This window comes from Pristis pectinata, chromosome 22, assembly GCF_009764475.1.
Source record: "Pristis pectinata isolate sPriPec2 chromosome 22, sPriPec2.1.pri, whole genome shotgun sequence".
NCBI lineage: Eukaryota > Metazoa > Chordata > Chondrichthyes > Rhinopristiformes > Pristidae > Pristis > Pristis pectinata.
In genome coordinates, this window is record NC_067426.1 from 4,620,982 (window position 1) to 4,645,636 (window position 24,655).

The 24,655-nt window shown below is 44.8% G+C and overlaps 1 protein-coding gene across 3 annotated transcripts in view; it reads right to left on the reverse strand.

Moving 5' to 3' along the window:
- LOC127581798 (CTP synthase 1) overlaps positions 1 to 24,655 on the reverse strand; it is a 47,031-nt gene that overhangs the window by 19,789 nt on the left and 2,587 nt on the right. Inside the window, exons 2-10 of one of the 3 annotated variants that reach the window (XM_052036504.1) lie at positions 22,109 to 22,288; positions 19,411 to 19,581; positions 13,648 to 13,748; positions 10,294 to 10,410; positions 9,358 to 9,384; positions 7,213 to 7,296; positions 5,225 to 5,305; positions 2,943 to 3,094; positions 1,295 to 1,427 (exon numbers count right to left, since the gene is read on the reverse strand). In XM_052036504.1, coding sequence (XP_051892464.1) covers positions 1,295 to 1,427; positions 2,943 to 3,094; positions 5,225 to 5,305; positions 7,213 to 7,296; positions 9,358 to 9,384; positions 10,294 to 10,410; positions 13,648 to 13,748; positions 19,411 to 19,581; positions 22,109 to 22,288 — 1,046 coding nt within the window. The remainder of the gene's footprint in view (positions 1 to 1,294; positions 1,428 to 2,942; positions 3,095 to 5,224; positions 5,306 to 7,212; positions 7,297 to 9,357; positions 9,385 to 10,293; positions 10,411 to 13,647; positions 13,749 to 19,410; positions 19,582 to 22,108; positions 22,289 to 24,655) is intronic. The other 2 variants (XM_052036505.1, XM_052036506.1) reach the window with 2 other exon arrangements.

The window sequence follows — 24,655 nt, forward strand, 5'->3', positions numbered from 1 at the left end:
GTGCAAACTCCACACAGAGAGCAGAGGTCAGGATTGAACCCGGGTCATTGGAGTGGAGGCGGAGGCACCAACACCAACAGCAACTGAAACATTCACTCCCTCCACCACCAATGCACTGTAATTTCTCACCCCAACAGCACTTCCCAAGTGCACAACTTTCACCTCCAATGTGGGCAGGAGCAGTGGGGGAACACCACCACCCATAACGTCCTCTACTCCAGGCGTCACTGGGACTAAATCATAGAACATAGGACAGTACAGCACAGAACAGGCCCTTCAGCCCACAATGTTGTGCCGACATAGCTAATCCCTCCTACCTACAGAATGTCCATATCCCTCCATTTTCCTCTCATTCATGTGCCCATCCAAGCTCCTCTTAAAAGCCCCCAATGAATCTGCCTCCACCACCCTCACAGGCAACGCATTCCAGGCATCCACCACTCTCTCAGTAAAAAAACGTACCCCTCACGTCTATTCTGAACCTACCCCCTCTCACCTCAAATGCAAATCCTGGAACCCTCTACATAATAGCAGCCTGGGAGTACCTTCAGAGGGACTGCAGCAGTTCAAGAAGTTGTCTCAACCCCACATTCCCAAGGGGAATTACAGATACTGCCCCTGCCAATGACACCCAAGTCCCAACAAACATTTTTGAAAAAAAACTGCCTTCCTAATTACTTGCAGTACCTGCATGCTAACTTTCTGTGCTTCATGTAAGACATCCTGATCCCTCTGCACAACGACATTCTGTGGTCTCTCTTCACTTAACCACTTTATTCTTTTTAAACATAGTGGATAACCTCACATAACACCACTTACCCAGGTGATCAAGATCCCTGTGATCCTTGACAAATTTCTTCACTGTCGACGATAGCACCTATTTTAGTGTCATCTGCAAACTTACTAACCACGCCTTGTACATTCTCACCCAAATCATTGATACAGATGACAAACAACAATGGGTCCGTCATCGATCCCTGAGGCACACCATTAGTCACGGGCCTCCAGTTTGAGAGCCCACATTCCAGCATCACCCTCTGCCTCTGACCATCGAGCCAATTTTGTATCCAATTAACCAGCCCTCCCTGGATTCCTTGCGATATAACCTTCCAGAGCAGCCTACCATGTGGAACCTATCCAAGGCCTTACCGAAGTCCATATAGACTACGTCTACTGCCCTGTCCTCATCAACCTTCTTGGTCACTTCGTCAAAAAACTCAATCAAGTTCGTAAGACTCAGAACATAACAATAATGAAACCATGGAAGCAAGTAGTGAAGTGGTACCTAGCTTACCTTCACTTCCAATTTCTGGTTCATAGCTAATGCAGAGTGCTCTAAGGCCTTGATCACAGAGGCGTAGGAGTCCGACAGTTTGGTATACTTGCCAACCAGCGCAATGGAACAAATTTCTAACGTGCGATCGTATCTGTTGCAAAGAAGAAAGAGAACAGAACGTTGGTCACTCCAAGACAAAGCTGAATGAACTGGTCAATACTTTACACGACACAGAAAACCCCTCTTTAATACAGTAGTGACACAAGTTTAAACCACTAACTCACATTACCTGATGGTTCTGAATTAATTTCCACTCAAAAACGAAGGTAAATGTATGAAGGATATATTAAATACTCGATAATGTTTGCAAACAATGCAGACAAACATAAAATTCTCTTGGTAAGCTCTGCATTAATGAGATTTTAACCTGGCTTCTACATCTTGATCTCTGAAAGGAATTGTGTGCAGGAACAAGCAGCTGTATGCCACATACAATGTGAGCCTGTGCTTGTATAATCAAAACCGAAGAGAGATTCCTACTGGGGCCAAACTAGTTAACAAGCTTCACAACTTTTGCTACCTTGAGGGGCCGCTACCTGGAGAGGGTCAGAGAATAACCTTGTAGGAAAACAATTTCAAGCTCACGCTGATGACGTGAGAAGTTTGCTTTGACACAAGGGACATTGCTGCTTCTCACGTGAATGCTAACTGTATTTGTCAACACAAGTGACAAGTTCCTTTGAGGAGCAACAAGTACGTAAAAACAGAAAATGACTGGAAATATTCAGTAGGTCAGGTCAGATTTTCACTTATGTTAACTGATCAACAAGTGAATCTGTTTTAAACAAAAAATTTCAGTAAAATCAGATACACTGAACCCAGGAAACAAGTTATTGCATTATGTTCAACTCAGAACTCAGAGTTACTCTCCACAAAATATTTTTCAGTTGAACCCAAGGAACTGTCTGTCTGTGCAGTGAAATGTTGCCTATTGAAGAGTGAATCTCACCAGCACGTTGTTAATCCTGAGCAACCCTATGATGTAATGACATCACACGTGGAGGCTGACTTCCCTACTGAACACACATTAACGAGGCTATCCTCTCTGTAATTATTTGCAAACTATTTCACTGATAAAAGGCAACAGTCAATACATAAAATACAAAAAGATCAATAGTCTTACTGTGTAATACTCTCTTCACACTCTGGTACCTCAATGTCTCTCTCTCTTGCTCTCTACCAAAAGAACTTTTCCATTAAGCCTTACTAAGATCTAGCTACTGTGGTAACTGCACTGAAATTATATATTTAAATCCTCGATTTCCATGCAATGCAGCAATCTTGTGGAATTAAGTGACAAATTAATCAGCCAGAGATACTGTGCATGTGACTTCAAATGGTGGAAAGTTTACACAATCAAATACCGAATTTCTGTAGTCAGCACACCGCCTCATTAATTACGTCCATCCCCTTTCCTTGGGAAATCATCACTCTTACCTGAAATTAGATGGTCTTTTACAGTAAAAGCTCGAATGTGTTTGAGTGAGTAGCACATAACTGAGAATACAAGACCATAAATGGCCAGGATAGAGAAGGACCAAAATTTTGAGAGTACCAGACCAAGAATGACCGAGACTAAAGAGAAGTCGTCCGAGAGATACTGTACCTATCTGCCATTTCCTTCCATTTATTCAGTAGCCTTCTTGGTCTAGCTTCAAAGTGGAGATCAAGTCTTTCCTTAAAGTACTCCACAACCCCTTCAGCTTCAAGTAACAAGGGAACTCGGTAAAGGGAACAAACGTCATACACACAAATAACCTGAAATCAAAGACATATACTTAAGCCATTTAAGAAACATCACTACTGTAAGTAAAAAACATGCATCTTCCCCCAATTATTCTCGGATATGACTGAGAAAGGTTAACCCATCAGAAGAACTGGATTCATGGTAACCCAGAGACTACAGATGCTGGAATCTGGAGCAAAAAGCAAACTGTTGTAAGATTCATAGAGTTGTACAGCATGGAAACAGGCCCTTCAGCCCAACTTGTCCATGCTGACCAAAGTGACTGTCTAAGCTAATCCCATTTGCCTGTGTTTGGCCCATATCCCTCTAAATCTTTCCTATCCATGTACCTGTCCAAATGTACCTGCCTCTACCATTTCCTCTGGCAGCTCATTACATATGCCCACCACCTTCTGTGTGGAAAAACTTGCCCCTTCAGATCCCCTTTACATCTTTTCCCTCTCACCTGAAACCTAATCCCTCCAGTTTTAGACTCCCCTACCCTGGGGGAAAAAAAAAAGACTACTTAGCCTATCTATGGCCCTCATAATTTTATAAACCTCTCTCAGGTCACCTCTCAGTGTTTCTTCACTCCAGGGAAACCAATCCCAGCCTATTCAATAACCTCTCCCTGTAACTCAAGCCCTTCAGTCCAGGAAACATCCTTGTGAATCTTTTCTAACTTAATCACATCCTTCCTTTAACGTGGAGACCAGAACTGTACACAATACTCCAACTACGGTCTCACCAACATCTCGTATAGCCGTAACACGACGCCCCAACTCTTGTACTCAATGCCATGGCTGATGAAGGCAAGCATGCCATACGCCTTCTTCACCACCCTGTCTACCTGTACGGCCACTTTTAGGGAATAATGTACCTGTAGCCCTTGGTGTGTCTGTTCAACAACTCTCCCCAGGACCCTGCCACTCACTGTGTAAGTCCTGGCCTGGTTTAACTTCCCAAAATGCACCATTTCACACTTATCCGAGTTAAATTCCAGCTGCCACTCCTCTGCCCACTTTCCCAGTTGATCACTAGGAGTCCTGATGCAGGGTCTCTACGCAAAACGTCAACCGTCCCTTTCCTTCCACAGATGCTGCCTGACCTGCTGAGTTCCTCCAGCAGTTTGTTTTTTGCTCCACTGGAGTCACAGTGGCAGAAGATGCAACAACCCCGAGCTACCACATCATCACAGAAACACCCAAGGTTGTTCACAACAAAAAGCAATGTAATAAAATGTTTTAAAGCTCTATTTACCTTTAAAAGTAAACATTAAAGAGAATTTCCAACACAATTTCACAACTGTCCTCTGTTACTCAGCCACAGCAAATTACTGGGACTAGAGGACTGTAAGACATCTCAATGGTGAATGAATGTACCAGTGCTTTTCACCCAGTTCCAACACCAAATTACTCCTACAGACTTCCCCAAAGAAATGCAACACTGGCTTTAAAAGCAGAGAGAACATTCGGCTCCAATTTAAGGCTGCAGTGAAGTGGGGCACCCCACATCCAGGGATGGACTAAACTGGCTGCGTAATGTTCCAGTTCACGGAGAGTCTGGATTCTACTGATCAAGAAAAAAAGAACAAGTTCTTGGTATCCACTCAGAAGAATGAGGGGTGGTCTTATTGGTACATAAAAAATGGGACCAAAAGAGGACGGATGTTGGGATGTTTTCACTAGTGGGACAGTCTCAAATGAGGCGACAAGGGGGCCACACATTTATAACACAGGTGTGCAGAAATTACTTCTTGCAGAGAGTGCTGAATGAACCTCTGGAATTCCTTGCCCCAGGAAGCTGGATCATTAGAAACACTTAAAGTGAAGGTAGATAAATATTTGCAAGATCGGGGGATTGAGGGGCATGCGGATCAGGCAATGAGGAGGTGGAGAGACCTGGGGCAGATAAGCAATGATCATACTGACAGTGGGCCAGGTTTGAGAGGCCGAATGGCCTACTTCTATTTTCTTGCGTTCTCAGCATGGAGCTCAAAATGATCCCAATGCTGGATCCCTTGATAGGTTCCAGCTCCTTCCACATGGCCACACCTTACTCTGGATATCCACTGCTGATCACTGCTAGGCCACCAATTATTAACATCAGCATTGCATGACTCTTCACAGTTGTCAAACCAAGCCCTAGCACAGCACGTTTACCTGCTCGGGTTCCACATGGCAGAACATTGAGATTTTTTCTTTAACAGACTTCTCCATAGGAGTTGTACATCGGCAGACGATCTACAGAGATGGTCAGAAACAAAGTTTACTGAACGGCATTCCTACTTGTCGCTCCAGAGAAGGAAAGTGGAACATCTGTGGGGGTGGGGGGGGTGGTGTTGGGGAAGACAACAAATCATCAAAGGTATCAACCGTCTTCTTCCACATTAGACGGTGAGTGGTGCTGCTGTCTCACATTCTGTTTACAACCTTCGTGTCACATCTGGCCTCAGGATGCACTTCGCGACACACATCTGCACCACCACCAAAACCACCTACTTCCTCCTCTGCCGACATTGCCCCAACTCCACCTCAGCTGTTCTGCTGCTGAAAGTCTCGCCCACACCTTTGTTGCTTCTGTAGGTCTGTTCCATCCCTCTCCCACCCTCGTTCTCTCTGTAAGCCGTTAATTATCCAAAACCCTGCCGTGTCCTAACTTGCACTAAGTCCTGTTCAACCATCGATGTACATTACCTCCTGCTTAATTGATTTTAAAACTCCCCATTCTTGTTTTCACACCCCTCCACAGTCTCACCCCTCTCTGTGATCTCCTCCAGCCCTACAACCCTCCAAGATCTCTGCACTCCTCCAATTCTGGCCTCTGCATCATCCTTGAATTTGATCACCCCACCACAAGTAGCTGAACCCTCAGTTGACTAGACCCAGAGTTCAGGAATTCCCTCCTCAGACCTCTCCACCATTCTCTCCTCCTTTATGATGCTCAACAATCGAACACTCGGCCCTGGAAGCATCTGAACCCGCTCATGCCAAGGCTGACAAAACACACGTCAGCAACCCAGAGTTATCTACAGTTCTGCTGCGGCAATTTATCTGATAAGGTTTAATCTCAGAATCCACAGCAATGGGTGGTGACGAATCCTCTCACTTTCACTTCCCCATTTTCCTCTGGCCCACCTCTTTTTCCCTTCCTGCTCTTTGTTTTTGGTTTTGTGTTTTTTTGTGTGGTGAATGCCAGGTTCCTTATGGTTACAGATCACAGGATCTCCGAGGCTCTCTGTCTTCCCTGCAAATCAACAATTGTGTTATAACAACAATCAGATTAGATTCAACATTTTTTTGATTGATGATACCATGGAGATTCATCAAGGATGACAAGTTTGCAGAAATTGAGAAAGAAAAAGGAAGATTAGCAGGAAATGGCATCCTGGAACAGTTTTGATGGACTAACTGCCCTCCTCTATTGAACACAGAACAGTACAACACAGGAACAGGTCCTTCAGCCCACAATGTCTGTGCTGGACACGATGCTGAATTAAACTAAATCTCTTCTGCCTGCATGATCCGTAACCCTCCATTCCCTGTATATTCATGTATCTGTCTAAAAGCCTTTTAAACGCCACAATCGCATCTGCTTCCAACACCACCCCTGGCAGTCTGTTCCAGGCACCCACTACCCTCCGTATAAAAAACGTGCCCAGCACATCTTCTTTAAACCCCCCCCCACCCCCTTAAATGCATGTCCTCTAGTATTTGATATGTTTACCCTGGGAAAAAGATTCAGACTCTCTACTCTATCTTTGCCTCTCGTAATTTTACAAACTTCCATCAGGTCTCCCCTCTGCCTCTTACACTCCAGAGAAAACAACCCAATCCCCTGTCCAACCCCCTCCTTATAGCTCATGCCCTCCAATCCAGGCAGCATCCTGGTGAACCTCTTCTGCGCCCTCTCCACACCTTTCCTGTAATGGGGCGATCAGAACTGCACACAATACTCCAAGTGTAGCCTAACCAGCTTTATACAGCTGTAACATGATTCCGGACTCTTATACTCAATGCCCCAACCAATGAAGGAAAACACGCCTTACACCTTCTATCTACTTGCTGTGTTGTAAAGAAACATGGTAAAGCATTTCCAATGTAAATTATACATCAGGCCCTGTGACGTGCGCTTAGCTTTGCCTACTTACTAAGTCTGGTGACAGCCCGAGTCCACGGAGTTCCCGAACACTGTTCTGCGTTGGTTTTGTCTTTTGCTCTCCTGTGGTACTTGGCTGCAATACACAGAAGCAACCATGTGAATTTGTGCCTGCTGTCCAATCCAGACTCAGAAACAATCATGCTGGCTGGAGAATCCAGTGTGGTTGGTAGATACAACAGAGAGCACAATTAATTTGAGGGTTAGTTTTGAAAAATTGCACAAGCAGGCTGAGTAACCAGTTTTACAACCCCTCCAACAAGACTCTGTGTATCAGGGTACATAGATCAAAAACATCACCTGGTTGCAAGCAAAGAGCCTCAGAATATGACTTCAGGCATAAAAGTTTCATCACCAGTGCTGGCGAGTCAAAGAATCATGAATTTAAACGAATTGGACTTGGTAATCTTGGGTTTGAGAGGAGTGGTAAAACAGCCATAACTCAGTTCTTGTTATGATCAAAGTCGTCAACAAGTGTTTTATTTACACAGCATCTTTTAAGGGAGCAATGTGCCCCAAGGTGTGTCACCAGTTTAACCACAAATAATGATAATGAGCCAAATAGGCACTTCATAGGGCAGATTAAGTGACAAGGGTTTAAGAGGCATCTCACTGAAAGGCAGGAAGGTGCAGGAGGGAAATTTCAATGCTTACAACCCAGACAGCTGAAGGCGTGGCTGCCTGTGGGGCAGAGATTAAAATGGGGGATGAGAAAGAGACCAAAAGTAGAGATGCATACAGATCACAGGAGGGAGGAAGGATTTGAAAACTTACAACTAGGACTTTTAAATTTACCCGGTTGTCAGTGGTCAACCACGTCAGGGATACAAGGTAGTGAAGCAGTAATTTATTGAAGCCACAGTCAGATTAGGCAACAGGTTTGGACAGAAATAGCCAAATCGTGATAGACCCCAAGTCAAGCACATAATCCACTGAATCATTCACCAGAGAAACAAAGGATTGCAGATGCTGGAATCTAGATAAAAAAACACGACGATGCTGGAGGAACTCAGCAGGCCAGGCAGCATCCGTGGAGAAAAGCAGGCGGTCAACGTTTCAGGTCAGGACCCTTCTTCAGGACTGAAGATAGGAAAAGGGGAAGCCCGATATGTAGGAGGGAAAAGCAGAGCAGTGATAGGTGGACAAAAGAGGGGAGGCGGGGTGGGCACAGGGTGGTGATAGGTAGATGCAGGTAAGAGATAGTGATAGGGAGGCGTGGGGGAGGAGGGGAGAGCAGATCCACTGGGGGATGGGTCAAAGTTAAGGAGGAAAAAAGTGGGGTAAATAAAAAAGATAGGCTGGGAAAGGGAAGAAGCATAGTTGGGGGTGGGTGTGGGGATTACTTAACGGGGAAGAATTCAATATTCATGCCATTAGGCTGCAAGGTCCCAAGACAGAAAATGAGATGCTGTTCCTCCAGTTTGCTCTTGGAATTCTCCTGGCAGTGGAGGAAGCCGAGGATTGGCATATCTGTGATAGTGTGGGAGGGGAGGGGGGTAGTTGAAGTGACTGGCAACAGGAGATGTAGTTCGCAGTTACGGACAGAGCGCAGGTGTTCTGCGAAACGGTCAGCTAGTCTGCGTTTGGTCTTGCCTATGTAGAGGAGGCCACATAATGCCGGTAGACTATTATCACCCATGGACACTGAATGCACAGGCAGCAAAAGACCAGTCAGTGCATCGTGATAGCCGAACTTCAGGAGTACATGGTTGAAAGCAGAAATTGAATGCCAAATGCTCAGTGCATTAGCAGCTCATTGTACCTTGTACTCTGTGTCTAAACTTTGGCTCCCCTACAGAGAATATAACCAAATTTCAGGAGCCAGATGGAAGATGCAGCTGATACTGTACCACACTCTCCGCACCAGCAAGAGGATAAACTTCTGCTCCTTCCCCATACACCCATCAGCCTTATAATCTCTCAAAAGAGATGAAGAGAGAATAAAAATAAGTGGGGGAAACTTTGAAAAATCCAGTAATGAGCACAAGGGGGAAAATGAATTGCATCAAAATCTGCTTTGTAATTTTGAGTTTCGTGTTTCATTTGCATTGCGGGAACGCAAGATGCTTTGTAACAAATTAGTGGGAAGTCGGGGTTTATAAAACCTCGGGTAGCTTTATGCGCCCGATGCCCATACCTGTATCAGAGAGGCACTACCAGGAACCTGGAAGCAGATTGCCCATTCTCAGTCAGTCAGGGACAGTGTGCAGAAAGGAAAAGAAACATTATAACCACACTGGAAACAGTTAAAACTTTTTCTTTCCAGCTCATTAAACCAATCCCATTGGATAAAAGATTGGACCATATTTTTACCAGTGGAAGTATTGGCATTCCAATTTATCCAGCCTACAAAATACTCAGCAACTTTCCACAACCGGAAATGCAGGAAGTTCAGACACTGCTGTCCAAGATAAATTCAGTATATTCCAGGAGGAAGTAACTCTTTGAGAGCATGTCTAGTGATAAACACAGCAAAACAACCTCTCCGGTACTGAGAATTGAGCTTTACAGTAAATGAAAATCAAAAAAGCAAAGCTGCAGATGCTGGAAACTTGAAACAAAGACAGTGGGTCAGGCAGCATAGTTAGAAAAGAAGAATTCTGAAGAAGCATCTTCAATCTGAAACGTTTATTGTGCCTTTCTTTCCACAGATGCTGCCTGACTTACTGAGTGTCTCCAGCATTTTCTGTTTTTGTACTAAATTTAACAGACCTGGAATCCAATTATTTCAGTGTTTAAATGTTAGATTTTGAAAATGTAAGCAACTCTTTGCATCTTTTGTTTAAATCCACCCTCAAACCAATTTCCCTCACTTTATTTCACTTCCTGAATGCAATTGGCTGGCACTCCCTCGTTCACACTCTGTGTCGCTCGGTAACAATTCTTTGCTGCGACTGGCTGAAGAGATAGGCTCTGCTCACCAAGCCACAGTGGGGCATGCAGCTAGTTTTCGACACATTGGTTGACATCCACCTATTACAAGTAAGTATCATCAGAGCAGCAATGAGCAGGAGCTTCAAGGACCAAACATCAGCAGTTGAGAAACAGCATTTGAGCAACAATGAGAACTTACCAGAGGCACTAAACTGACATGAATATTGCAGAAGTTTTCTCTCTTAACTTTAAATTGGAACTGGCGAAAGGCTTCAATGAAAGGCATGCTCTCGATATCTCCCACAGTTCCGCCCAGCTGAATGCACAGAAAGGGACTAATAAGGCTATACGCTTTGAAATCAGGAGACACCAATTTTAAACAAGTCCTGTGCAGAATAGTAACAAAACAAAACTTTTGGGACAACTTTAGTTATGATTACCATAAATATGAGGGAAAATTGCACGAACAGTTTAAGTGAAATAATGAGTAGATAATTACGCACGTGCGCACGCACGCACACACACACACACACACACACGAGGTCGGAAAGATTTATGGTTCAAAGCCAGCTTCACAGCTAGTCATCATTTTGGCTAAATTAGGTGCACTCAATAGAATTTGGTTGTACTTATGGTTACTAACTAGTAACGCAGAGGTCTAGACTAATGATCCAGAGACGAGAGTTCATATCTCGGATGAGATAGGAAGTTAGGAAGATAGGAAGTTAGGATAAGATGGGAAGTCTCAGGGAAGCTAAATTCAGTTTAAGGAGTAAAATCCGGATTTAAATAGCTTGTCATTAACAGTGATTCTGGCAATTGCCCGTTCAGTTAACTAATGTCCTGAAGGTCTTGTCTGGTTTATATGCGATTCCAGACCTATTGCAATGTAGTTGACTCTTAAATGCCCTCATGATGCCCTGCAAAATGCTCCAGCAAGCCGATCATTACAAAGGCAATCTGTGATGAGTAATAAATGCTACCATACCAACAGCAAGCATCCCAGGAATGTGCCTCGCCTTAAAATCAGAAAGCTTCTGACAAATCCATTCCAACATGTGTTACGGACTTGGTGAATGTCCCTTTAAGATAGAGTTGTGTGTGTGGTGTGCTTATCTCAACAGAAGCTAAAGGACGTAATGACATTGTTGAAGAAGTCAGACGAGGTGAGGGGGAAAAAAAGGGAGGGGAAAAAAGGAGAGAGACACCAGCCTGCTAGTTTCTCTATCGATGGATGAGAAACAATAACTGTGTCTGTCACTGCAATCCACGTATGGAAATTGGAAGTAATCCGGTGGAGTTCACTTTGTTGTTGACCTGGAGAAGGAAACGGGTATTTGTGTGGACGACCACGAGTCGGATGCTTTTCGGGGTGAGGAAGTCACTACCGAGTAAACACTGAGGTGTCGCTTGGGTTCCATCATGGAACATTTGGACTTCATAATTACTCTCCCTATGTTCTCTACATCTACGTCTTCAGACAACGGCAGTTGTTGAAGAAGCCTTTGCTCATGTTTCACCTTATGGCTTGCGGAACTGAACTTTAAGAACCACTCCTGGACTTGGAGTTTGGGACTTTGCCACACACACATGAAGAGTTTAGTTTTTGGGGTTAACGTTCAAGGTTTAACATTTTTACTTCTAACATACTAACATTTTTACTTTTATTTTTCTTATTATCATAAGTAGTGATTAATAAAATAGTTTTTAACACTGAATCATGACTCAGTGTGTTTCTTTTGTTACTGGTTCGTAACACATGTATCCATTTCACACACTCTGACTACTGGTGTGCCTTAGGGGTCTGTGCTAGGCCCATTACTATTTGCCATCTGTTTCAATGATTTGGATGAGAATGCACAAGGCATGGTTAGTAAATTTGCAGATGACACCAAAATAGGTGGGATCATTAACAGTGAAGACTTATCGGGATTTACAGAGGGATCTTGTTCAGATGGTGAAGTGGGCCAAGGAAAGGCAAATGGAATTTAATTTGGGTAAGTGTGAGATGTTGCATTTTGGGAAGACAAGTAAGGGTAGGACGTTCACAGTGAACAGTTGGGCCCTGAAGACTGCTATAGAACAGAGGGACCTAGGAGTACATGGTTCCCTGAAAGCGGCGTTGCAGTTAGACAGGGTGGTGAAGAAGGCTTTTGGCACGCTGGTCTTCATCTGTCAGGGCATCGAGTACAGAAGTTGGGATGTTATGTTGCAGCTGTACAAGATGATGGTGAGGCTGCATTTGGAATATTGTGTTCAGCTTTGGTCACCTTGTACAGGAAGGATGCCATCAAGCTGGAGAGAGTGCAGAGGAGATTTCCGAGGATGTTGCCAGGACTCGAGGGACTGAGTTATGGAGAGAGGCTGAGCAGGTTGGGACTTTTTCCATTGGAGTGTAGGAGAATGAGTGGTGATCTTATAGAGGTGTATAAAATTATGAGGGTGAATGCACAGTCTTTTTCCCAGGGTTGGGGAATCAAGAACTAGAGGGCATAGTTTCAAGGTGAGAGGGGAGATTTAATATGAACCTGAGGGGCAATTTTTTCACCAAGAGAGTAGCTTGTGTATGGAATGAGCTGCCAGAGGAAGTGGTTGAGGCAGATTTTACAACATTTAAAAGGCACTTGGACAGGTCATGGACAGAAAAGGTTTAGAGGGATATGGGCCAAACACAGCTTAGATGGGAACCTTGGTTGGCATGGACATGTTGGGCCAAAGGGCCTGTTTCCATGTTGCAGCCTCTATACTGTATATTTAACGCTTCAGTGTAGTGCTAAGAGTGTGCACTGCACAGATAGAACTCCTTTCTTGCAGTATTATACCAGGCCTTGGCGATACCACACCCAGAGTATGGTGAAGAGGTTTGGTCTCTTTACTAAGAGGAGCATGTACTTGCTTCAGAGGAAGTGCGACAAAGATTCATCACACTCGTTTCAGGGCTGATGGGTTTGCCACACGAGAAGAGATCAAGCAGGCTGGGACTGTGTTCTTTAGAATTTAGAAAAATGAGAGGCAATGTCATTGATATTTACAGAATTCTTGGAGGGTTCAACCAGTGCAGGGAGAAAGTTTCCCCTGGCTGAGGAGCCTACAACCAGGGGTGTCAGTCTCAGAATAAAGGGTAAACTATTTAGGACAGAGGAGAGGAGAAATGTCCTCTCTCAGGAGGTGAATTACTGTAATTCTCTATGTTGCAAGGCTCAGTCAGAACTGAGGTTGACAGATCTCCGAATACTAAGTGAATTAAGTGCAAGAAAACGAAGTCAATGCAGAACATCGGCCACGATCTTGATGAATTGTGGAGTAGGCTCAAACTTTAGCTCCTACTTCTTATACAGGGCTACTAAGGTGGAAGCAGAAGATATTTTGGCACTAGTTCTTTTATTCATCTCTCAATAAAGCACATCAGAATAAAACCAATTAACAGGTCATTCTGGCTATCTCAAATGGCTCATTGTACGCACTTTGCCGTGACAAAACTTGAATTAAATAACTGTGGGTTAAAATAAGATATCCCAGAGATGGTAAACACAACACGTCCTTTCTCATTTACCTCAATAACACACACTTCAGGTTCCACTCCATCATCATCCACTGGAATCCGAGCCTGCCGTAACACCCACTCCTGAATGGCATCTGTGATATGTGGAACCACTGTAAGTGGGCAAAGGTAAAGATCAATCACACAACTGCTTCCATCCAGTTACCACTTCCCCTGACAAACTGCTATCAGCAGGCTGACTGCTGGATGACGTGTCCAAAGGGCAGAAAGATATCTCAGCAGAAGATTAACCAGCTGCCAGCAGAGAGATGGGGAGTAAAATTTAGACCAACCAACCTTGTGAGCTGGGAATGCTGAAGTAGCAGAAACTTATATAAGATTCTTGAATGGACTGCTTGTATGATAAAGATGAACCCTTGATTCCTCAAACTACCTTGTCATGGCCCTTGCACTTTATTTGTCCACCTGCACTATACTTCCTCTGTAACTGTAACACTACATTCTGAATTGTTTTGTTCCGCACCCTCACAACACTACATTTGTTATTGTTTGTCCCCTTTGCACTACCTCGATGTACCCACGTGTTGGAATGACCTGCATGGATGACTTGCAAAACAGTTTTTCACTGAATCTCTGTACATGTGACAGTAATAACCCAGTTACCAATAGCTACGATGTGGGGTAGGATGCGGTGAGTAAGAGTTGCAACATGAGGGAAGCAGGTCACAGAAAGTCAGCAGCACTTTGAAACTGGTATTGGTTTATTATTGTCACGTGTACTGAGGTACAGTGAAAGACTTGTCTTGCATACTGTTCATACAGATCAATTCATTACACAGTGCACTGAGGTAGTACAGGGTAAAAACAATAACAGAATATAGAGTAAAGTGTCACAGCTACAGGGAAGTGCATTGTAGGCAGACAATAAGGTGCAAGGTCATAACAAGGTAGATTGTGAGGTCAAGAGTCCATCTCATCGTAGGAGGGAACTGTTCAATAGTCTTATCACCGTGGGATAGATGTCCTTGACCCTGGTGGTATGTGCCCTCAGGCTCCTGTATCTTCTACCTGATGGGAGAGGGGAGAAGAGAGAACGACCCGGGTGGGTGGGGTCTTTGATTATGCTGGCTGCTTCACTAAGGCAGCGAGAGGTATAGACAGAATCCATGGAGGGGAGGCCGGTGTCCGTGATGCGCTGGGCTGTGTCCATAATTCTCTGCAGTTTCTTGCGGTCCTGGGCAGAGCAGTTGCCATACCAAGCCGCGATGCATCCAGACAGGATGCTTTCTATGGTGCATCGATATAAGTTGGTGAAGGTCAAAGGCGACATGCCAAATTTCTTTAGCCTCCTGAGGAAGTAGAGGCACTGGTGAGCTTTCTTGTCCGTGGCATCTACATGGTTGGACCAGGACAGGCTATTGGTGATGTTCACTCCCAGGAACTTGAAACTCTCAACCCTCTGGACCTCAGCACCACTGATGTAGACAGGTGCATGTGCACCATACCCTTTCCTGAAGTCAATGACCAGCTCTTTTGCTTTGCTGAAATTGAGGGAATTCAGCCCAAACAGAAGGTCCAGACCCCGTGGTGAACTTCCAATGGTGTACACACTCTGATTTCTCCCTCCGCAGTGTTGCCTGATTCTTTCCTTGCCTCACCTGAGTATTTGTCACCTCCAGATTGTTCCACAGCCTCCGACTGGCCTCCCCTGCTTCACTTGCACACTAAGTCCTGTTCCTTCATCACTGCCATGCTCCCTGATCCACACTGCCTCCTGTTCAAGCGAATCTCTCATTTTATTTTCAAATGCTTCCATCCTTCCTGTATGGCCCCCAGCCCTAAATCCTCCAAATTATGTGTCCCTATAATTTAGAACATAGAACAGTACAGCACAGGAACAGGCCCTTTGGCCCACAATGTCCGTGCTGAACACGATGCCAAATTAAACTCAATCTCTTCTGCCTGCACATGATCCACATCCCTCCATTCACTGTACATTTCTGTGCCTGTCAGAAAACCTCTGACAGTTATCTCTTGTGTCTGCTCCAATATTTGCCCCCTAGTTTTGGACTCCCCTACCCTGGGGAAAAGACTGTTACCGTCCACCTTATCTATAATTTTAAACTCTTCTATAAGGTCGCCCCTCATTCTCCTACGGTCCAAGGAATAACGACCTGGCCTGGCCAACCTCCTCTTGATGAGCAGGTCAAGCAGCATCTGTGAAGAGAGAAACGGTTGATGTTTCACACCAGCTGCTTTCCACCAGCTTGGAGTTACCTGGGCCCAAGTTCTGGTTATAGGAAGACTGCTCTGAATCTGTCGAACTAAAAACATAACCCTACTGGTTGCTGTCATACTTTAATAAATCATCACGGCTTGGTACGGCAACTGCTCTGCCCGGGACCGTAAGAAACTGCAGAGTTGGTGACATAGCTCAGCACATCACGAAAACCAGCCTCCCCTCCATGGACTCTGTCTTTACCTTCCGCCGCCTTGGTGAAACAGCCAGCATAATCAAAGACCCCACCCACCCGGGTCATTCTCTCTTCTCTCCTCTTCCATCAGGCAGAAGATACAGGAGCCTGAGGGCACGTACCACCAGGCTCAAGAGCAGCTTCTATCCCACGGTGATAAGACTATTGAATGGTTCCCTTGTGCAATGAGATGGACTCTTGACCTCACAATCTATCTTGTTTGATCTTGCACCTTAGTCTACCTGCACTGCATTTCCCTGCAGCTGTGACACTTTACTTGGTATTCTGTTATTGTTTTACCCTGTACTACCCCAATGCGCTGTGTAATGAATTGATCTGTAAAATCGGTATGCAGAACAAGTTTTTCCACTCTGCCTTGGTACAAGTGACAATAATAAACCAATCCCAGTCCCAGGAACTTGTTCCAGGAACGTCCGACAGTTGCGATGCAGGTCCAACTACTTCAGCTTCTTCATCGATGGTCTCCTTTCCGTAAGGCCAGAAGTGGGGATGTTCATCGCTCAGTTCCATCCACAAGTCCTCAAAAATCCTGCATCTGGCATCCGCACACAGCAAGACCATGACAAGATGGAGAGGCTTTTGTGCCACATAAGCACGATGTAAAGATCACCTTTAACCTACCCTTGACAGTTAATAGTATTATCATTTAAATACTCCCCATCAGTAAGCTGGGAATCAGTTTTGACCAGAAATTTGAGAGGACCAGCCATATACAGTGGCCACCAAAGTGGACATCCTGCAGTGAGTGACAGCAGTTCTCAGAGCTGAAAGCTCTACAACCAAGCAAGAGAAAGGCTGTGGGCACTTGGGAACACCACCTTTGCCAAGTTCCTTGCTAAGTCACACACCATGCAGACCTGGACATATACCACTTCCTTCATCACTGAATCCAAATCCTTGAACACCCACCCTAAAAGCACTGTGATAGCAACTTCACCAGGACAACTGCAGTGGTTCAACAAGGCAACTCATTACCACCTTCTCAAGCCCAATTAGAGGCCCTGATCCTAGGAGCAGTCAGGAGGATGCCAAACTTGATACCATGAAAGCCACTCCCCCATACCGAAGGAAAATGTGCTGGAGAGACTTCATCAAATGGCGAGTTAATTCACCAGTGAAACCTCACGAGTATAAAAGGCTTTTAATCCAATAACTACTTTGCAGCTGAAACAATGAATCAGACACAAAAGAAAAAAGATTAGGAAGCAATTCAAAGCTTCTTCAGCATGACTGCATTTGTAAAAGTTGCATCAAACATTATCATTGAAAATCAGAGCAGAGGCATTTCAATGAAGTCTATGTCGAACCAATACAGATGTTAGATTTATCCCCTTTCCCAGCCCTTAATCCACAGCAAAGCAGGTTAGTTCATCAAGAGCTTGTACAGAGACTCGGGAGGGTTACTGCCTGAACATTCTTTCAGCCTCCAACGCCTCCCAGTGAAAACGGTGGAGAGGGTGAGCAGCTTCAAGTTGCTGGCCATCAACATCTCGGAGGATCTATCCTGGGCCCAACACATTGATGCAATCATGAAGAAGGCACTACTTCATTCGGAATTTGAGGAGATTTGGTATGTCACCAAAGACTCTTGAAAATTTCTACAGATGTACGGTAGAGAGCATTCTGACTGGTTGCATCACCACCTGGTATGGAGGGTCCAATGTGCAAGGTCAAAAGCGGCTGCAGAGGGTTGTAGACTCAGCCAGCTCCATCATGGGCACAACCCTCCCCGCCATCGAAGACATCTTCAAGAGGTGGTACCTCAAGAAGGCAGCATCCATCATTGAGGACCCTCACCACCCAGGACATGCCCCCTTCACGTTACTACCATCAGGGAGGAGGGTACAGCAGCCTGAAGACCCGCACTCAATGTTTCATGAAGAGCTTCTTCCCCTCCGCCATCAGATTTCTGAACGGTCCATGAACCCATGAACACTCCCTCGTTGTTCCTCTTTCACACTATTTTTGTCACTTACAGTAATTTTTCTGTCTTTGCACTGTACTGCTGCCGCAAAACAACACATTTCATGACATATGTCAGTGATAATAAACCTGACTCTGATTCTAATCATTCTACCCATTACTTCAAGTCAAAATCCACTGGTTTTTGATGCCACTGCTAACAGGTTGTTCTTATTTAATCTATGTAGGTCTCTTATAATCGTACACACTTTAATTACATTGCCCCTTGGCCTCCTTTGTTCCAAAGAAAGTGACAATAGCCTGGACAGTCTCTCCTCATAAGCATAATCTTCCAGACAATATGTTTGTAAATCTCCTCTCCTGGGCCGTCACAGCTTCGCTGCATTGCGGTGAACGGGCAGCAGGGTTTGTAGAGCCTACAGCTCCTCTATCAGCAATGATGGGAGGAGTGGGACATACAATCAGTCAGAATTGGGTGAGAAAAGGATGTGGTTGAGAGACAAGGCCAGAGAGGCTTGTAGAGAATGGGAAGGGCAGGCAGGACTGTGGATAGGGAGGGACTTCAAGGTTGAAAGTATTCCAGACAACAAGGAGCTTGTAAGAAGTCCTTAGACCCAAATGCAGGGGACATGAAGTGATATGCAGAGAGAAATATTGGCCATGTGGTTGACAATGATGAGGAAAGCTTCAGACTGCAGGAAGAGAAAGTTGAGAGAGAGTTCAGTCAGTTGAAGAGAAAAATTATCAATAAAATTTAATCCAAACAATTGAGGGCCTTATGGGAGGTGTAACAAGGTAAGGGAGTAGACAATAAATGAGAGGTAATGGTCAATGAATGCAAACGGGGAGGTTATGCTAGAACTGTACCCACCACTAGTTAGACCAGGCTTCAGTGCTGTGTATAATTCCTGCCATCACATTAAAGAAAAGGTGTGGTTACACTGAAAACATTGCCAGGGCTGGAAAACCTTGGCTACAAGAAAAAGTTGGACAGGCTGGGGTTGTTTATAACGGAAAGCCGACGGAAGGCTCGAGGTGTATAAAGTTCTGAGGGGCTCGGACAGAGCAAATCGGAAGCAGCCCTTTCCCCTAGTAGGGGTGTCTATTACCAGAGGGCAGAGTTTTAAGGGTTTGGAGATTTAGAGGAAACAATTTTTTTTTACATGAAGGGTGGTCAGGGTCTACAACTCACTGCCTGAAGAGGTGGGAGAGGCGGAAACTCCTCACCACATTTCAACTGCATTTGGAAGAGTACATCAAGAGCCATGACATGCAGGATGGTGTTTGGCTGAGGGGCACCTTTTTATTCAGTCCTGACATGATGGGCTGAATGGCCTCCTTCTGTACTGTATATTTTCTATGATTTGAAACAACTGTGAGATCCCTTCTTCCTTACCTTGTACAGTTTTGCCCAGGTAGTCTCCTTTCCTTTCCTTGTTGATCACCCACTGGTAGATCTTGCCAGTTGTGATGTTGTTGTCCCGTGTTAAACGGATGTCCAGGAACCGCTCGTAATTCCCCAGGTCCAGATCCACCTCGCCGCCGTCATCCAACACGAACACTTCACCTGCACGACCAAAGGTACCTTCCTTCAGAAAGGTCTCACAAACTTGAGCATGGTGCTAATAGACACCCTTAATAACATCAGCTGTGCATCCTACAAGGAAGCGTGTCCTGCTCACCGGCAGAAGTAAAACCTGACCCAAACCAAGCCAAAGTAACCAGAACCTGTACATTGGGTTTTAGTGTTTGAATTAAGTCCATAGCTCACTAAAAATGGCCATGCAAGTAGATAGGGTGGCAAAGAAGGCATACAGCATGCTTGCCTTCATTGGTCGGGGCACTGAGTACAAGAGTCACAAAGTCATGTTGCAGCTACGTAAAACTTTGGTTACGCTGCACTTGGAGTACTGTGTGCAGTTCTGGTTGCCCCCGTACAGGAAGGATGTGGAGCCTTTGGAAAGTGTAAAGACGAGGTTCACCAGGATGCTGCCTCAATTAGAGGGTATGAGCTATAAGGAGAGGTTGGACAGACTCGGGTTGTTTTCTCTGGAGCGGTGGAGGCTGAGGGGAGACCTGATAGAAGCTTATAAGATTATGAGGCATAAATAAGGATAGACAGAATCTTTTTCCCCAGGGTAGAAATATCAAGTACTAGAAGACATTTAAGGTGAGAGGGGAAAGTTTAAAGGCGGTGGTAAGGCAAGTTTTTTTTTAACACAGTGAGTGGTAGGTGCCTGGGATGGGCTGCCAGGGGTGGTGGTGGAAGCAGATACGATAGTGGTGTTCAAGAGGCTGTTAGGCAGACACATGAATCTGCAGGGAAGAGAGGGATAGGGATCATGTACAGGCAGAAGAGATTTAGTTGAATTCCACATCGTGTCGTGCGCAGACATTGTGGGCCGAAGGGCCTGTTCCTGTGCTGTACTGTTTTATGTACTATCATCAGGTTCCATTGGGCTCGATCACGTAACCAGGCACAATCAGGAAAATGAAAGCATATTGCATGCTGTTTTCTACACAATAAAATCCTTGTGTTATTTCAATCTGATCACAGTCTGTGTTTTTTAATTAGTTATTCAGTCACGGCAGAGGGACAGCACATTGAACGTCCATCCCCAAGCACCTCGTAAGTTCAGGGCCAGTAAACATTCAACCACGTTGGTGGACCTGGAGTCACATACAGACCAGACAAGGACAGCAGGTCTCTTTCCCTGAAGCGTATTGGTGAACCAGATAGGTTTTTAAAGCAATCCAGTAGATTCATGACTGTTAATGAAATTAGACCTCTTATGATAAGATCGAGTCTTGACCTCACAATCTACCACATTATGACCTTGCACCTTATTGTCTGCCTGCACTGCACTTTCTCTGTAACTGTAACACCTTATTCTGCATTCTGTATTGTTTTCCCTTGTACTACCTCAATGCACTGATGTGATGTTATGATCTGTGTGGATGGCATGCAAAGTTTTTCACTGTACCTCGGTACATGTTACAATAATAAATTACTTTTAATTTCCAGATTTATTTAGTTACTTGAATTTAAATTTCCCAGCTGCCATGGTGGAATTCAAAGTGACGTCCCTGGATCAATAGTCCAGACCTCTGCCTGCTACTTTAGTACCTCAATCGTAATGTGGTTACGTTAGCCAAGCAGTTGTGTAACCTTCCTTTCCGTTAGGTGGTGTGTTCAAGCATCAAGCAGGAAAGTCTAGACTGACCCTTCAGTGCAGTATAAAAGGAGTGCAGCACTGTTGGAACTGCACATGATGCAAGATGCTCTCTCAGCTTAACGTGAAAAAAAACCCCATGTATTATTTCAAAACGGAGTGAGGGAGTTCTCACCAGTGCATTGGCCTATGTTTATCCTGCAAGCAAGATCACAACACTAGCTGACCTGGTCATTCTCACACACCAAACACTCGTTTGTATGCACAGGTTGTACACAAGTCAGGCGTTTGTAACCTGGGGGGGGGGGGGGGGGGGGGGGGGGGGGACCTATACAATTCACTGGCAGTAAAGCACTCTGGCAGTCTCTGAAAGAGAAATGAAAGGCAAGTGAAAACCTTATTTCTCCACGATCAAATAAGATGCTTGAAACCACATGGAGATGAAAGGTTTTATGAGCAGAGAGCCATCTCAAGGTTGTTACCCTTCAAGTGTTCTCAAACTGAGCTAGTTAGAATTAAAGGCTTTCTCCTTACAGGATAAATATTGACTGGCTGACCCTAGGTTACTTACTGACACCCCTAACTACGAACAAACTCCCACAACTTTATTAAATTTAAAAGTCTGACGTACGTACATACATTTGTTCCCCTATGAATGGCAGAACTAGTTCTCTCTGTTTTTTTTTAGAAATTGTTCTTTATCAGTATTAAGTGCTTTTGATGCCATTCATTATGATACTGTGGTTACAATATCATATGATATTGTCTATTTTCTGACTTACGGACAAAATCTATGGATGTCTGTAAAAATGGAACCTGCTCATAACGCAGGGAGGGCCTGTATCTGTTCCTCCCACTAGAGCACAGAGCATTGACATTGTTCAGATTGGAGATGGACATCACGTGATGGCAATACTCTACCATGTTCATAAGGTGAGAATGTTCCTGCATCAATATTGATGTATGGGTCGATCTTGATTGCAGTCACACGGAGCCCACAAGACTTCAGGATGGTTCCAATGCTGCTTGCAATAATTCCTTTCCCAATCCCCGAGATGACCCCACCGGTCACCAAAATGTACTTCATTTGTGCTCTGTGGTCTAGTCAGAGTAAAACAAGATGACAGCAGAACAAGTCGTCAACAGAATGCAACAAAAGACAAAAAAGCCAGTAACTATGAATCTTGATATTGACTCTCTAACATAGTACACTAATAAAATAAAGGAAAAAATGATTTTGGAACTCAATTGCATCGAAGTACTTCTGGATCTGATTTTGCAAACTCAGCAACACCACCTTGGGATTTCAACAAACCATTATGAGCAATTTTGGGCCCCGTATCCAAGGAAAGATGTGCTGGTCCAGAGGACGTTCACAAGAATGATCCCGGGAATGAAAGGCTTAACCTGTGAGGAATGTTTGATGGCGTTCAGAAGGATTGGGGGGGGGGGGGGGGGAAGAATCTCATTGAAACCTACCAAATACTTAAAGACCTGGATAGAGTGTACATGGAGAGGATGTTTCCATCAGTAGGACAGTCTAGGATCCATGAGCACAGCCTCAGAATAAAGGGATGTCCCTTTAGAACTGAGATGAGGAAGAATTTCTTCAGCCAGAAGGTGGTGAATCTGTGGAATTCGTTGCCACAGAGGGTTGTGGAGGCCAAATCATTGGGTGTATTTAAGGCAGAGATTGATAGGTTCTCAATTGGTAAGGGGGTTAAAGGTTATGGGCAGAAGGCAGGAGAATGGAGTTGAGGAAAAAAAAAATCAGCCATGACTGAATGGCGGAGCAGACTCAATGGGCTGAATGGCCTAATTCTGCTCCTCTATCTTGTTAGAAGAGTTAGAGGTGTGCATCTATCCAAAGTTTGTTTGTTCCAAGTGCCTGGTACAGTCAGTGCTATGTGCTGATCTCCAGAGGACTGTGAGCAGTTTTGGTCTTTGAACCTAATGATGGGGTGTACTTATCTCAAAGGTGGTGCAATGTAGACTCACCAGGTTGACAGGGTTGGGGGAGAAGGAATTGAGTAAGATTGGCCTTTGTGTACGAGACCTTAGGTTATCTCATTGAATTAGTCATCATTCTGTGGGGTTGATAGGTCAAATACTGAGAGGGTGCTTCTCTGACTGGGAAATTACTGGAGGCATATGATCAATTATGCCCTTACTGAAAGGCCGAGAAGGCTCCAGAGGCCTACTCTTGCTTCTATTCTTGTGCAATGTTGAACACAGAACAGTAGATAAGGTATCCTTATTAGTCACATGTACATCCAAACACACAGTGAAATGCATCTTTTGCGTAGAGTGCTCTGGGGGCAGCCCGCAAGTGTGGCCACTCTTCCGGCATCAACATAGCATGTCCACAACTTCCTAACCCGTACGTCTTTGGAATGTGAGAGGAAACCGGAGCACCCAGAGTAAACCCACGCAGACGCGGGGAGAACGTACAAACTCCTTACAGACAGTGGCCGGAATTGAACCCAGGTCGCTGGCGCTGTAATAGTGTTACGCTAACCGCTACACTAACGTGCCTGCACAGCACTGGACAGGCCATTTGGCCCAAGGTGTTATGCCAATCTTAATGCCAATTTAAACCAAATGCCCTCTTCCTGTGTATTATCTATATCCCTCTGTTCCCTTCACATTCATGTCTATCTAAAAGCCTCTTAAACTCCACCAAATTGCCTGCTTCCACCGCTATCCATGGTCACCCACTCCAGGCACCTACCACTCTCGACGTAAAAAGCATGCCCCTCACATCGCCTTTAAACTCCCCCCCCCCAACCTTAAAAGCAAGTTCTCTGGTGTTTGACATTCCTACCCTGGGGAACAGATTCTGACTGTCTACCCTATCTATGCCTCTCATAATTTTAAAATCCTCCATCAGGTCTCCCCTCAGCCTCCGACACTCCAGAGAGAGCAACCCAAGTTTGTCAACTTCTCCTTATATCTCGTATCCTCTAACCCAGACAGCATCCTGGTAAACCTCTTCTGCACCCTCCCCAAAGCCTCCACATCCTTCTTGTAATGGAGCAACCAGAACCGTACACAATAAAACTTTTCCTTCTAAAAAGTGAATAAACAACAGTCATACCAAATTATTTCTAAAGTATTCATTACCACAAAACAATTGTTGGAAATCTGAAAAAAAAATGCTGGAAATGTCCAACAGGTCAGGCAGCAACTGTGTGGGAGAGAGGGAAATGAAGCCAATGTTACAAGTTGATGACCTTTCACAAGAACTCAACAGTTCTAATAAGCTGGAAAGGCTGATACCCAATAATGTTGAACCCGAGAGTTGTGACATGTCTCCTCAAAAGATGAGCCGTTGTTCCTTGAAGTTACGTTGGGTGTCACTGGAACAGTGCAAGAGGCCAAAGAGAGCGAAGTGGACAGGTGAAGAATGGAAGTGATAGCCATCTGAAAGCTTAGAACCACCCTTGCAGGCCGAATGCGAGCATTCTG